Here is a 16,821-nt window from a genome sequence, read left to right as displayed (position 1 = left end):
ACTCACTACTTCTGGTGTGTCACTGCGCATGCGCGCTATCCGCTCTGCCATTCGCTGAATGCGTTTTTATATTGTTATTATCTGTACAACATATTCGTGCAATTTATGTGCTAGAATAACGAAAGGATACATCAATGTATTATGTTGTGTATTTTTCTTATAATAAACTAGAAAGACAGAGAGAATGAGAAAAGAGACAGAGAGACAGAGACAGACTAAAAAGAGACAGACACAGACGACAGACAGACAGATAGATAGATAGATAGATAGAATTTTAAGCTTAGAAAACAACTCTTGTGAAAAAAACTGTTAAAATATAACAAAATCATTCAGCTCAATGTAAACGGTACATTTTCTTTCTTTATTTTTTTCATGTTGAAGTATAACCGCACAACTTCAGAGCATAATTAGTATTACTATTTAAATTATGTCTGATAAATCTAAACATTTGAACACCGACAAACAAGACAAAACGATATCATAAAAAGGTGATGAAAACTGAATTTCACCTGATATATTCAATAGGTGAAATCTTAAAATCTTTAGAACACTTTTTAGCCAGTAACTATTTTGTATATATTTGTATATCCATTTCCAGCAACCTGTTAATCTTAAAAACAACATCATTGGTATTTCCTTCCTCACCTTAATCTGCCCCATCCGTGCTGTGTCGAACCTTTTTTTTTTTCCATTGATGATGATCTAATATGATCATATAGAAATCCCGATCCAAACCTTTGTGCACATGATAAATGACATTTGTTTCAGCATCTAATGCCACATCAAGGAACCACAGAGGTAATACAAGAGAGATGATGATCTGATATGATCATGGGAAATCCTGATCCAAACCTTTGTGTATATGATGAATAGCGTTTGTTTAAGGATCTAATGCCACAACAGGGAAACACAGGGGCAATACACGCGGCTATAAAAGGTACTTTTGCCTTCGCCATGAAGCTTTCTTGTTCCTTTTATGGAAGCGAACCCTCCCTCTGGTCTATTAGCCAGCCAGCCAGTAAGTTTCCTGTGTTTGTTTTGTGCAAGTACAAATTGCTCCCTTCCAAATGAACACTTAAAAATGGTTTGCTGTTTCTACAGGGATTTCTAAAGTGTCTTTTATGGGCCAATGAAATATCATGTATCATGTGCACACCCAGGAGGCACCCACTTTCTCTGATGCTGTGGCCTTTGGTGATAGATGATGGAATTAGGTGCATTTCAGTCTGTATACACAATCTGTGGAGGCTTGATGTTCAACAGTCAGCAGACTTTGCAGCCGATCAGACACTTGTCAGAGATAACGCATCCTGCAATCCATCACGGAGTCGGCAGAAGAATTCAAAGACAGAAACAAATCCCGGTCGTCACCCCAAAAAAGGGCAAAAGACATATCCAGTAGGGACAGGATGAATCGGTGAGGGCAAAACAAAGTGACAGCCTTGACGCGTTTCCTTCAAAGAGTCACGGACGGCAACGTGGCAACCATTGGGCGTCTCACCCGCTGGGTCATTTCCCCCTTTTAAAAGACAGGAAGTGTATGACCTGCTCTTCCTCATCTTTTGTCTGCTCATCCACCCCAGGAATTCCAAGAACTCCTTACTACTTGACCTCAACCTACAGTGTGAGGAACCGTGAAGATGAATTTCTAAAACACTTGAGTTTTATGAACTGTAATACAATTACATCATTCATTTTGTGAGACAACATCATTTTGTATGCCCCTTGAGAGTCATGGATGAGCTGGAGCCTATTTTTGGTGGAGTTTGACGAGAGGCGTGATACATTGTCCATGTGCGCAGTGTGCCCTGTTATTGGATGGGGTTTGACCATTTTAGGGTGTATTAAGCCTCTTCCCTCAAATCGGCTGGACTATGCTTAAGCAAAACGAGTGAGATGTGAGGTGTGTGTTCATTAACTCAGCTCTGATCCATTTTAGTGTTATTTTAATTTGACAGGAAGTGGCAAAATGGCTGCCCCCTGAGATGGGTAGCAATGGCTGGTTTTATTGTTTAACTTATATTCCACAAATGCATTATTCATCAGAATATCATGTTTGTTTGGACGAGATTTCACCTTGTTAAAAAAAAAAAAAAACAGTTTGCAGGCATAAATTTGCGTCAGTATTTATCTGCCACTTTTGCAAATGACTTCATATTACTAGGCCTATGCCTATTATCTTGTGTGCTAACTGACCCCATGTAATAAAAACGAGCCACTAGACGACCCAGCTTTTTTTTGTGGCTTAAAAGCGTAGCCATAAAACCATGCTAGCAGGCGTCCCTTTTCAGAGGCTTAACATTTTTTTATTTAGCGCCAACCTTAATTTATTTAAATTCCTGCTTTATTCTTGTTAATTCCAATAAATCCAAATGGAATTTTAATTGAATTTTGCAGCTCTACCTACAGGCATCTGAGGATTTAGAGTGGTGAGCCTTTGAGTCAGTGCTAGCTTTGGCCATGTGCCAGTCCAAAAAGTTTGTCAAATTTAACTGTGTTCGCACATGACGGATAATTGGTAACGGACTAAAATTCGTCTCTAAAACTTAACAGCAAAACTCAAAGTTAGATTTAAACAAGACCCAACATGGGGCTCCGAGTGGGTTAATCGGGAACAAAATGGGTAAAATGGTTTTTCTGTCATGACTCAGAAACTAATGAATAACATGACTAATGGAGTGAAGCTCATCCAGGAGGAATTCGTCTTCCTTGATGGGACTTTCTCGGGACTTTGAGCACGTCATGCGTGCATCTGCAGGATGTTGCAAACGGGAGCTGTGACTTCCTACTCGGTTTCTTCCCAGTCAACTACCAAGATTAGGCGAGCCATTTATAGTCTATGATGAAATAGACACAACATGGAAACACTTTTTGAGCAATTCAATTTTTCTTTAGTTTGACACCAAACTTCAAATAGGAGTGTCAATTCACAGCAAACGGCTTGAACAAAGTTTTTTTCAGAAGTCCTTAAAAAACAGATGCAAGAAGCCAAAACAAGAGGAAAATCCCCATGCGCATGGCATTAAAACATCTTTTTTTCCACATAAAGATGTCAGTGGGGCAATTATGAAGACTAGCTCCGCCCACTGCCTGTAATCACCATGGTGAAGAAATATTCACATCTTGTCCTGTGCGGTTATCAAAGTGGCTCTTTGTCACATTCCTGGTTGTCGTGACAGCGTTTTGCAAAAATTCTAATTCCTCTCCCACACTGCCCTCCGAGCCCCCTCACTACACAGTAATGCCTGGAAGCCCCCCGCCATACTCGGGCAGCAACGGGAGCAGAGACAATAGGCGTCTCTCATGATGGGCGGACACCTCCCAGAAACGGGTCCCTCTCAGGACCGGCCTCAGTGGCTCGGAAAGAATGACTTCTTTTCCTCTCCTCCCTTCCTTCGGCCCGCTTGGGCCTTGAGTGCAACACAAGAGCCCCGCTGAGGAAAACAGCGCTCGTGTGACATCATCAATCACACGGGAGGGGGAGTTATGCACAAACACACACACATTTTTGGGAATAACAGGTAAGGTCAAATCCAGCATGCAATTAAGATCATTATCACTTGGGTTGAACAGAGCCCAATTTTGGGTTCACTTTAAAAGGTTGAAAAAGGACCACCTTGGTCAACTTGAATATGAATGACATGAAAATGATGCGTTTTGTGAGAGAAATTAGTCATTTGTTGAAATGTCAGATTTTGTTCAAAATCTGTTTCAAGGAAAAACAAAAAACTTCCAACTGTCCTATCTTTATTTCTACCTCATTTTTTCTTTCTTCCTTCCATGTCTTTCCATCTTGCTCTCTCTCACACTTCATTATTATCATTCTTTAATCCTTTAATTCCATCACATATTTTAGAATTCATTATGAATATTGAAGTCTGTGATTCCATCATCTTTCTTTATTTTATGTCTTTTCATGCTCTTTACCTTCCCTCTCATTTCCTTCCCTCCTGCATCCATCCATCCATCCATTTATTCTCCCATTCCTTCCTTCCTTTGTGTCCTTCTTTTTTCCTCCATTTTTGCTTTTTTCCTTTGTCTGTCCTTAATACAATCCCTCTCACCTTTGTTCATTATTTATTTACCTTTGTTTATTCACCTTTGTTCATTATTTATTTCTCAGGAGCAAAATTTCATACTCATCTCCTGGGAAAAAAGGGAAAAGTTGTTTTTTTCCAACTACTGTAGACAAACAAGTGTGTATATATTTTTTTTTAAATATATTTTCTCTGTTTATTTTACTACTACTATTATGTTTTTGCTTCTATTTTTTTTTCTTTCCTATTTTCCTTCAGGTTTTACTTACGCAATGCTTGTTCTGTCTTACCCTGGGAACAGTGCAGAGGAGGGGGCCGGCCTTTTCCTGCTTCTGTTTTCCCCATTCAGCCTTCTGACATAAATGCACTGCCCCGCAAATTCCCACATTCCCTTTCCAGGATGTATCATATTAAATCGAGTAGAAAGGGGTCTCTCGTTTTGTGCCTCATCCTCAAGGAATTTTTAGAAGCTTTCTCATAGCGTTTTTCCCAAGTTGGCTATTTTTATTCACGTGCGATCATTGTGGCATTGAATGGGCCACACCCTAGCTTGATTGAGCGACCGGCTGAACAATGTCGTTTTTTTATGAATACGCTATCAATTCAAACCACAAGTGCTGCACTTCAGGGGAAACGAGTGCATCACTTTTTTTTGTCTGCGGGTTTGCAAATATGCCTTACCGACAAATATTTGGATTGAATGACCAAAATGTGACCTTGTGACAACATGTAACTTTTTAGTGTATGCAGCACGGAGAGTGGATCCAGAAATCACAATAGTTTCCTGCTTTTATGCACAGATGGGATGTTTATGATAGTTTCCTATAAAATACAAAGCGCAAATAACATGCCATCACAGGTGGATCAGAGAGGGAGGATGTGTTATCTGTAGTGGCTTCATATTTCCACCAAAACACAAAGAGACATTGTCCATACCTCCATGAGCTTATCCTCTACAATAGTTTTATGAGAGGAAATATGAATCATGTGTAGAAAAGACACGCGTTGACAGAAAGTACTGTTCGACACACTTATAGCTAAGGCTTCAAAACAAGGGAGTAAGAACTTACTGAAGCAAAAACTTTTTTTACAGAAAGGCAAAGTGATAGAAGACACGCCAAACTGCAAAAACAATAAAAAACAGTTTAATATATTCCAAAATTTGATAAAAAAAAAACACTTCATAAAATACCTCAAAGGGGAGTGACATCAAAACATATTTTTACAATCATATGTTCACCGTGGCCCCAATTGTCAAATGACAGTATCGTGATTAATATTACTTTTTGTGGAATATAAACTAAGCAGCAAAATCCAGCTATTTTTGCCACTTGCTGTTTGCTAAAAAAAACCCATCACAGTTGCTCATGGCTCAGGTAAAGACCAGCTTGCAAAAGCCACTTAAGCCCTATGACCAAATTTAGAAAACTAGTGAACCCTGCACTGACGATTTTAAGCTAACAGTATGTCAGTCATGTCCACAAGATAAAAACTCCTTTTGCATTTCAATGACTATTTTGTGTTAAGCAGATACTTACTGAGCCATTTCAGTAATAAAATGTATTGTTTATTGTTTACATAATATTATTTTGCGTATACTTAATTTGAAAATGAACAGTTTTCACATAGTTATTTTCTTTGAAATCAATTTCTTTCACTTATTGTACTTTCAAATGAAAAAGATATCAGATGTGCTCGAGGCTCAGATAATGACCAATCGCGGTTGCGAAAATCACATGACCAATCCTAGAAAACAAATGAGCTGTGATTGGTCGATACCTGAGCCCTGAACACAAGATGTCATTTTCAGTCGTGACGGGTGGAAAACTGATTTTTAAAAGTATTAATTGTACACGAAAATGAATTTGTTCTTAAATTAGACAAAATATTTACTTTTCACTGCTGAAACTCGCTAAATAAGTGCAGCACTCCTTTAACCATAGAAGGCAAATTGGATGCATTCGATGGTTGCAAACTCCTGCAATAAAACTGAATGATTGACTCTCATTTGTGTGGACTGAGGACACAACGCATAGATTATGTGTCCTGTTGCAGGGCCGTCATATCACACATGCTGCACAGGCCAATTTAGTCGAGAGTCTATTTTGGTGATGGGTATGATCCAACCAATTTGAACATTTGTCCTCAAGCAGAGGGCATGCCCATCCATAGCGCAATGCTGTCGGCACCGACAAAATCTCCCCGAGGCGCTCTTATAAACTCTTTGTTGGGTTGCTAACAAATCAAAACAAATACAGTACAAGAATAGAGCAACGCAAGTGGCAGAGAAGCAAATCCAATTTGAAAAAGAAGAAAGCAAATACTCGTGTAACATAACCCCCCGACGGTGACCTTTACTTTCTATAATCAAATCAGGTGTATTCAGTAAATAATGTGTCATTACGTCCTCCCTAGCAAGTATTACTCACAGCGTTAATGGTGCTGAAAGGTCCAAAAAAAGAAAAAAAAAAATGCTGCTCTGCCCCAATTACTTTGGAAGCAGCTGTGTTCTTCAAACTAAGAGTTACAGTAACTTTGATATGCCGGGCTGCTCCGTGTGGACCTATGCCAGTCCACTTGGCAGCCACATGTGTCAGACACGGTTTTCCAGCACTGAAGGTTAGAGATCAACACGCACCATACGTCTCACCATTCTTTCATCTTTGTCCAAGTCCACACACTCAGAAATTTCACACGGTATCAAACAAAGTTACAAAGATATGACTTTGGTGCCCAGATTGCGAAGTTTTACGACGGATTTTGCGCATTGCATGCAACAGCCGGTCCCTTGGGTCTACTGATGTTACCGCTCGTGACTGCGCCAATCTTGTGGGTTTAAAACCGTGAAATGTTTGAAATAAAGGCAACAGGGCGGTGCTTGTATACCACGTTGAATCAGTACACTAATTTAGAAGGCAGAGCGGTGTGACCTGGCAACTAACACAAACACATATTACATACACTGGCCATCTCTTTCCGTGGTATAGTTGTGACTTCCATACAGGTCATTTTAATAATACTTTCTGGTGGTCCATGACAAAAAATAAATACAATTTTTAAATTAACTCGACACAGTAACTTTATTTATTTATTCATTTTTTAATAGCGTGCATTAAATTTGTTGTGCTTAGTTCAGTTGTATTGACCTTATCTTGTTTTCAAACATTTATTCAGGTACAATTTGTATGTAACCTATATGGCTAACACATTTTAACTTATAAAATACAATAAAATGAGATAAGAAGGAGTGTCCTGATACAACATTTTCACTTCCGATATGATAGTGATATTGCAGCCCAACGTATTGTCCGATACCAATATAGATCCAATAGGATATCAGTGGTAATGAGACATGCATTTTAGTTGAATGAAACGTTAGTTTGATCAAGTGACAGCATTCAAATAAAGAACAATAGTCAGGAACAGCAGGTATGAGAGAAATATGAACTATTTTTTCACAACCATGTTAAATTCAACCTCAGACATGAGAACATATCGCATTTGAATAAAATAAATAAATAAATAAAAAGAGAGAGGAATTCTACGCTTACAAGTCTTTTGGGTTAGTGTTTTGCTGAGAAAAATGAACACAATTATGTACACAAATAAATAGGCTGGGTCTTAGAAGGATATATTTTTGTGACATGTCCCAGCAACCAAAGAAACTACTAGCCCATGACCAGAAGTTTCAATTCTAAACTCAAAACTAAAAAATTCAAAACTTAAGCTTCAGTGACAAACACATTGCTACCTACTGTGAATATTTTATATAGTGACTGCTAGAAAGTGCATGGAATTTAGTTCCTCAGCCTGCCATAATTAGCAAGTTAAAGCTCAACTTTGGAACACTTGGACAACTTTTCTGACAGCTGAGCTCGATAGAAAAAAGCAGTGGTCCCCAACCCCCGGTCAACTGGTACCGGGCTGCGTGGGCTGCACCCGAAATAATGTTTTGGAGGTGATTTAGTTTAACAGTTCATACGTTTGTTTTTTTGACGCCGCCTCTGGCCGCTGTTGATATTACATACATAGTGAGAAGGATGATGTGGTTTTTAGAGCAGCCAGCACCCCCCCCCCCCCCTCCCCTTCAAAAAGAACAGACAAATATTTAATAAATAGTGTTAAGAATTAAAAAAAAAATGCAAAGGTGAGTCTGGTATTTTGCCATCTGGTGAAAAAAAAATCCATGTCCTTTGTATTTTTTTCCCCTCTCACAATGATGTTAAATATATGTAATAGGACAGACTGATGCAAAATCATTCATAAACAAAAAATGAATTCGCTTTTCGCATGCGCCAGCTAGAACTTACTATCACAGAAAGTTAGCCAGAATTACAGTAGGCTTTAAGGGTTAAAAATAGCTTGATAGTGGCCGCATGAGAGGCCAGGGGAGTCCTGCAGGTTTCTAGATTTGGGGGTGAAAATATTTGCTTACTATACCGGAACTTGCTGACTGTGACGCTACACCGGCAGTTTTGGAAATGCGGCAAATAAAATCCCCAAACAAAAAATGTGTACAAATTAGGCAATTATTTGATCCATGCCACTGTCTGAGAATGTGTTTCGTAATCTTAAACGGAGTCATGTGCTGAGCGCTCCATTACAGTTTGGCAAACTGCACACATATTCCATTGGTGAAAGCCAAAACCATGTTCACTCAGACTGTTTACCTGCCAGGAGACCAGCGAGTGCGAGAGAGCGAGAGAGAGAGAGGCGGCAAAGAGCAAGACAGGTCAACATCACATACTGTACCGTAAATGATATGATGACTTCTGGCAGGTGTTTTAACATAGTTTGTACTGCAGGCCTGTCCGATTCATTCCCCGTCTTGTGTCCATATTAAGATCGGTATCCAGCACGGAGAGGGAGTTGCTCTGTGTTCATGAAGATATCAAGTGGGGAGTATTTACACTTTGCTCATGAATAAACCATTTTTTGGACAAAAAGCCTTCAAGCTTAAGATTTGTAGCTTTTGACTCAATCTGGGTACCCTACTAAGTCCTGGTGTACACAGCAGAGGACATCCTGGAATTTAAAAGGATGTTTGGGCAGGAGACAATTAACTTTTCTGTATTGCTGAGACACAAAGGACATAACAGTGGACACAAAAAGATTAGTCTTGGAGGGTATCCGAAAGCTTTAAAAAACAGAGTCAATAAAAAATAAAATGATTCAAATGTACAAATGAAGATGCACTTAAGTCAATGTTAAAAACAAACTGTTCAATGCTAAATGCAAATGTATTGAACTTTAATATTCAAAACAAATACCAGTAAATATACTTAAACCTGCTGTTATTTTTGTTTGCAGGGAACAGCAATAATGTCATTGGGTCACTTTGACCCAAGGTATATTTCGCCCATTTGGTAAATTGCCAGAATCCAATCTTTTGTTTGAATCAGTGTTTTATGCTCATTTCCCATGAACAGCAATATGTCTCTCGGTCATTATGACCCGAGGGTGTTTTCAAGTTTCTTTTGTGTGGAAACCCACTCACAATGTAGCAAAGGCGAGACGTAATTCATTATATTTATTTTGGATTTACATTTATTTGATATTTTTATGGTTGTTTCTCTGGCATAAGGTTAACATCCTGGGTCAATCTGACCCGGGCTCATGTGAAATTATCCAAAAGTTACAGAAACCTTTTTCTTTTGTGTGTGCAAACTAAAAAAATGTTGTGATTCCTTTTTTTTTTCATCCTCAAAAACGGCAATATTATTTGTCTCATTTTGACCCAGATTTTTCTTATTTATCAAATAAGTTGCAAAAATAAACATCTAAGAGCATTCTAAGAAAAATGCATTCATAAAAATGTTTTCAAATACCCTTTTTAATAGATATCATTCAACATTTGGACCAATTGGGTTAGTTTGATACACAACATAACACAAGGGTTTAGTAAAGATTCTTTCATGTACCTCTAGCCCCTCCCCCTGAATACTTATTCATACAGTACTTATACATGGATAATTTTGAACAGAAGCAGTGAAAAGACTGCATTAAGCGCTAAGGTAAGCCTACCAGATAGTAGAGCGCCCTGAATATAACGATACATCAAAAGTGAATAATTATCCTTACAAAGCTCTTTTTGAGCAATCCACTTAAAAGTCCTGAGCCACTCAAAAGTGATTTTGGCCGGAAAACAATCAATGCTGCTGGTGATTTGTGTGGATGCTTGCGAGCTTAACTTCATTTTCACTTGGGAGTTCTGTATTGCATCACAAATTGCTTGTGTTGTCGTGGTGATTGACAACACCGCTTTGGGATGAAAAAGACAAATCAAAATGTGGGTCGGCTGTCATGGACATTTGTTTTTGGACAAAACATTGGGAGTCATTCAAGCTACTCTAATGAGTCCTGGTGTGCTCAACGGTGGACACGCTGGCTTTATTGTGTCTCCTGTGTTTGGGTGGGAAGCAATTAACTTTGTTATCCTGCTGGGACAATATGTGACTGTGTGTATGTGTATATAAAGAACCAAATTTTTTGCCCAATTTCCTCTGTTGAGATGTTTAACTTCCTCAGATTTTAAAGGGTCCAACACTTCCTCAAAAGATGAAACGTTTTTCCTCAAGTTTATATTTATGATGCCCTGTGATTGGCTGGCAACCAATCCAGGGTAATCTCCTCCTACTGCCCGAAGATGGCTGGGATAGGCACCAGCGAACCAGTGACCCGAGTGAGGATAGGCGGCTATAGAAAATGAATGGATTTAATTATTTATTTGAATTCATACAGATTTCTATGAGTTTGATTTGGTTGCCCAAAGGGAATTTGTCAGAATATTCCGATTACTCGCTCCATGGTCTTTTTCTAACTGTCGTACATGTTACCGCTGTAAAATGAAAATCATTTAACAAGAGTGTTGTCCTCTTCTGAGCACTGCCAAAAGAATCACAACGGTGAATTTGATTTTTTTTTTTTTTTTAGTCACTGCTGCCAGACTCACCCCCTCTCCACGGGTGCATCTTCCCTCCCTCAATGTGTGTGCGTCTTCAGGACCACTATGCTACACAACCTCCTCCTCCTCCTGCCTGGTTCACACACATTCTCACACTCACACACTCGTCAGACGGACCTCCAACAGTACCGATCAACAAGCATGGACGCGCGGACCTCTGCCTCTCTGCTCGCCGGACTTGTGTTACTCCTACACGGATTCACGGGTGAGTGAAAGCCCATGGCAGAGCTTCAGGGATGATTTTTTTTTTCTATTCAAAAACTCCCAGTGAGGACATTAAAAAAAGGCTGTGGATCAGCTGTTTGCCTGCAGAGAAACTTCTTAAGAAGTGCAGGTTCTGTTTAAACTCCATGTGACTCTTTCATTTGCTTATGCGAATTATCTGTGAAAAATGAGAGTGAAGAGTGAGTACTGTTATTACTGCGTTTATTGGATGTGTAAACAGACTTTACAGGGCACAATCTTGGACTTGTTTTAACCTTTTAGTGGGTTTTAAATCCTGCATTCAGAAAGTGCACGCTGTCCATGAAAAGTGTCACACACACATTTTGATTGAGCATGTAAGAGGATGTATAACTGAGTCAGTCACTTCTGCTGGCTCCTGTATGTATTTTTAGCCTTTCACACAAGTTCTCTGCTTTCCGTCAGCTCCTGTGTGACCCGAGCAGTACGTTCTGGTCACATGTCAGTTGGAGAAGTTCTCAGTCAACATTATGATGTGTTGGAATTAATTATTTATGTGACCTAAGGAAAAGTAAAGACGGTTTCCTGCGCACATTAGGGGTGCGGAATGTTGCCTGTTTATTTTTAGAGCGCCGTTGAATTCGGTGTTAACGACTGCGCGGCTTCGGTTCTGCCGTTGATTGACTTGTTTGTGGGTCACATGCCGTGGATGCTCACGCGGCCTCCGCCCATCCCGGACCTTTCCTCTCTTTTATGGTGGGACTTCCCTCCCGCCCTTCCAATGCCTCTTTGTCTTTGGCCACCTTTCCTTACCTCCTCCTCGCACATTGTGTTTGTTCATCTTCCGTTTCGGGTCAGCCTGACCATTGTTCAAGGCTTCTTACAAACCCCCCCGACTCTGTAGTCACTTCCTAGACCACGCCTGCCTCACTCATGCCTATGCTGAATGTGTCCCCGATAACACCTGGATTAACTTGTATTGAAAGCGTGATTCTTGTCATGCCAATGAACTATGTTGAAGTGTGAGGTGGAGCTTCCTTTATACACATTTCATATTCAGGCATCTATAGGATCACCAACATCAAGCCGTCTTTATATATATATTTTTTTATATTTATCCATGATTGCTTAGTATATTTGCTTTTTAACCCTGTTTTAATGCACTCGTGTCCTACTGCATATATATTAGGAGAAGGAATCTTTGTCTTACAGTTTGATTTGCATCGACTTGACTTCCATCACATAATAGCCAAAACCCCCAAAAATGAAGTTTTCTAAAATAAATAAAAAATAAGGAAAGTAACAGACACACTGGCTTTTATGTTTGAGAACATGACCTAAAGACGTCCACTCATCACCTTTTTCCCTAACAGGTGTAACTAGTGAAAGTGCCACATCTGACTATGTGCAAATTTTCTGGATGAATCGGGCCTCCATTTTCTAAGCCTGGCCAGAAGAAGGCCCTTTATTGTCGCCGTGAGGAGCAGACAGTAGTGACCTTTACATGAGTCAATGCAAGCTGCACTTTTGGTCCGACTTGATTGGCTGATGTCACAGGAAGTGAATATGGCCTGGGTCAGTGCTGCATTTCAACTACCGGCCTGTCTTTCCTCTGATGTCATGGTGAAGACAAAAGATGAGCATGTGGACATGTATGGACCCACACAGTGGCCTCGCCAGACCTTCCAAAGGCCTGAATGGCCTCCAAGCAATGATTTAAGTTTTCCCCAAATCAACAACTAAGCGGCATGATATTCTTTTTGGCTCATAATTCCTCTTAAAAGTACAGTCCAAAAAAAACCCAAAAAACAGTGGCGCACACCGAAAATGTAACTTTTTTTTTTTTTTTTTTTTTTTAAATAAGGCTCTTTCAAAACGGTGTGGCAGACTGGTTAGCACGTAAGCCTCACATGCGGAGGTTGTGAGTTTGATTCCAGCCATCCTCTATGGAGTTTGCAAGTTCTCCCTGTGCCCACGTGGATTTTCCTCTGGTAGTCAGCTGCACGTTAGATATACTGAGAATTCTGTTAATAAAATGAAAACTCTCATGTATATATTTGTACTTGCGCCAGTGGGAGCTTTGCGAGTATTACAGTAAATACACACTCCTCCTTTGGCTATCCGTAGCTATAAAAGCCCACTCCCCTTTAAAGCAAGAATCCTGAGAATATAAAGACATTTCTAAGTAAAATGGAAATGCCGAAAGCTGAAGTAAAAATTCTCACTGAAAGCACGACTTTTTCATTTAAAATGAGAATTCTGATGTGAATAAAGTGAAAATTCTAACGTTAACATGAAAAAAAGTTTGCAAAGGTCTCACTTTTATCTCCGAATCTTGACTTTATTCTCAGAATTCTGATATTAAACTGAAAATTCCCATTTTAAACTGAATTTTCCCTTTATAGTGAGATTTAAAAAAAAAAAAAGTGAGAACAGTCAATAAAGTCAGGATTTTTTTTTAATATAAAATGAGAATGCTGACTTGATGGTGAGTCTTTTAAGAAGAAACTGCAAATTCAAACTCATGGAAAGAGATTTACAGAACTCTTACTTTTATCTCAGAATTCTAACTATTCTCAAAATTTTGACTTTCAAATGAGAATTCTGATAATGAAATACATTCTCACTTGAGTCAAAATTTACACTTAAAAGTGAGATCTCCCACTTTAAAAGTAAATCACTTTCACTTTAACATGAGAATTCTGGTAAAAGTGAGTGAGAATAAACATTCTCACTTTTTTCTCAGAATTCTGATTATTTGTGAGAATTCTGACTGTAAAGTGAGGACTCTAATAGTAAAATGTATATTCACATTTAAGTAAGAATTGCCTCTATAAAATGAGCACAATGACCCAAATCAGATTTAACTCTCTCATATCAATACCATTTAAATGAACCTCATTGCCTTTTCAATAACGTGTTTTTTCTGAGTTCAGATTACCTACAATAGTCAAACAGTTAGGAGGTATTGCACCCATTGTTGCTTTTGGCATTAAAAAGGACAAAAACAAACTTTCCACTTGGTCCATGTAAGCTGTTTTGACTTCCATTCCATCATAGCAAACTTTTGCTCTTGCTATTCAACTGCCAAATTTGAATTGTGGATGAATACCATTCAGGGCAGTTGCTAAATATAATGTAACTTATTACTTTCAGGCATTTTAATCGCTGGATAAAGTCAGAGTCTTTTCAGTCGCACCACGTGCGATTGAGTAATTGGGCTTATTACTGTCCACTTTCAAGCATCCCTCCAGCAGATTCTTGTCTGGTGGAACTGTGTGCTAGACAGTGTGTGTCTTTATTCAGCGCGAGCTTGCAGCCGGGTTGATCTCATGCAACAGCTTTCTCGCTCCAACACTGTAATTCACGCGGGCGTCGATCCGCATCATTCCCACCTTTAAAGGGCAGACGTTCTCAGAATATTGAAGTACGATACGAAGAACAAAACGGAAGTTTAGCTCATTGAACTTAAGATACGATGTTGGACATGGACAAAAGTTTTTTAAGTCGTTTATCTTGTGTGACATTTTGGTTAAGCGTATGCGTCCAAATGTGTGGGAGGTTTTGGGAGAATCCCTTTTTCTGTCCCAGCATGATTTTGTGCCAGTGCACAAAGTCCATAGAGTGGAAGAAGAACACACAGAGCCTTGACCTCAGTCGTATCAAAACCGCTGCCACTTGTCCGAAGGCTTTTGTCCACAAACCGGTCTAAATCAGCACCCGCATCCAAGGCAACCCTGGTAAACATTTTCAGGATCTGAAAACGTTCCCATCAGTTTTTTCCCTATGAAGTGTTGTCGTCGTTCACGTGCAAGCCAATGGTTTCCTTTTACAGTCGCAACGTCTATTGACGTGAATCGTGTCCATTATCACCATTACCGGAGTCAATACTGAGTAGCGCTGGAGACTGATTGGTGGACACAGCTGCTTCCAGGACTTTGTGCTGCTGTCATCACTCCGCCGCGTCCCCGTTTTTGTGTAGCACTTCAAGCTCTTAAACAATTCAAGTCTTGTTGAATGACATATTTACGGAAGAACTTGTTTTAGAGTGGAAGGAAATTGCGAGTTTGTTTTGTCTCACAATTACGTCACTCCGAAAAATTCTCGTAAAACATTGCAAGAAAAGATGAGGTGTTAAAGGGAAGATTTTGGTAGTGTTGCAAAAAAATGTGAAATCTTTAAGGAAGGTAAAGGAAAGCACTACTTGCAGCTCAATAATAGCGTACTTTTAAAACAGTAATGGCATTATTAAATAAAATGGAAAGAAATCAAATGATTAATTTTGATTAGGGACGGGCGGGTAACAATTCAATGTTCAAAAACAATACAATGTTGTATCGGGCCAATACCTGGTCTTTTTTCAAGGTATCGGTATTCAAGATAGCTGGTACTAGGATCAGTCCTCTTGTGGCCGTTTTATAATTAAGGACTAAATAGGCATAAGGTTTCAGTTGATGTCGACTCTCAAGGTTTTAAGATACCTTTTTTGTACTACACCCGCCTGATATCCTGCCTATTCATTTGTGTCCACTTTTGTGCCCATTTTGTCTCAGAAAAAAAGCAAATTTAATTGCCTCCCAACCAAATTATTAGACATCACTGTAAAGAACAGAATGTCCTTTATTGAGCACACTAAGACTTAGTGGGTAACTCTTATAAGTCAAAGGATGTACACCAAAAAACAAAGTCCACAACAGGGGACATAGATGAATAAGATGAGTTTCAGAAGGATGTATAGAACTAGATAAAGCTAATAGAAAATTGCCATTGATTTAGTGTATTGCATGGAAAATGCCTTGCTTTAAAATTATTATTTTTTTGTGTGTGTAGGGGTGTGGCTCTGTATCAAACATACTTACTACTACATACTTGGTACTGGTGACTACTTAAAACTTAGGTAACTGCACGGGTATTGGTCTGAAATTAAAAAAAAAAAAAAAAACGGTATCGCAAATCCCAATTTTTAAATTAGATTTCTAGTCTGGTGACATACATTGTTATCATCGCTGACCAAAAAAAAAAAAAAAAACACACACACATTAAGATGTATTTTTTTTTATTTTATACTAACTTTTTCACTTAAGAGGCAATAAAAAAAATAGGATTTTATTCCTTTTATTTCTTAGCTCCACAACATGGTGATGCATTGTTTATGTTGTAGGCAAAAACAATTCAAAACAGTGCATTTCACAATTTCAATGCTAATATTCAAAAATAGCTTGTTTTGGTGGGGCTAACGTCGGCAGCTAGCCTACACCATCGTTATTGTGTTTAACGTAGTGTTTAACATGAGTTGTGTCTGATTCATCTTGATAAATATTACCAGAACCATTTACAGACAAATATTAATAGCAATTGTACAGTGAAACTTAGCGATAGCTTACCTTGTCATTATTGCTGGTTACGGCAGCGATCTTGCTGACATAGTCATAAGATGTAAAAAGTAAAATACAAAACAAAGCTTGTTAAAGGCAAAAGTGTTGGGCAGCATTTTTTAGCAAAGTGTAAATATGAATGTCACTCATTAGAGAGCACAGATGTCAAACTGCTAACAGAAGTGAAACTAGAGGACGAGCTTGGACACAAAAGCTGTGTTTGCGTTAGCATCTATAAAAATGTTGGTGTTCCGGGTGCCAA

General features: G+C 39.0%; 1 protein-coding gene across 4 annotated transcripts in view; it reads left to right on the top strand.

The window, feature by feature from the left end:
• Nucleotides 1-11,092: 11,092 nt before the first annotated feature.
• The window catches only part of mcamb (melanoma cell adhesion molecule b), a 32,348-nt gene continuing 26,619 nt past the window's right edge, over nt 11,093-16,821 (top strand). For 3 of the 4 annotated variants that reach the window (XM_088427238.1, XM_088427237.1, XM_088427236.1), the window contains exon 1: nt 11,093-11,206. In XM_088427238.1, coding sequence (XP_088283364.1) covers nt 11,143-11,206 — 64 coding nt within the window. In that variant the 5' untranslated portion in view covers nt 11,093-11,142. The remainder of the gene's footprint in view (nt 11,207-16,821) is intronic. The other variant, XM_088427239.1, reaches the window with a different exon arrangement.

The sequence above is a fragment of the Hippichthys cyanospilos genome, chromosome 11 (genome assembly GCF_059441005.1).
Source record: "Hippichthys cyanospilos isolate Australia breed blue-spotted pipefish chromosome 11, RoL_Hcya_1.0, whole genome shotgun sequence".
NCBI lineage: Eukaryota > Metazoa > Chordata > Actinopteri > Syngnathiformes > Syngnathidae > Hippichthys > Hippichthys cyanospilos.
Note: the sequence above shows the minus strand (reverse complement) of the source record. Positions and strands in the feature narration are given on the sequence as shown.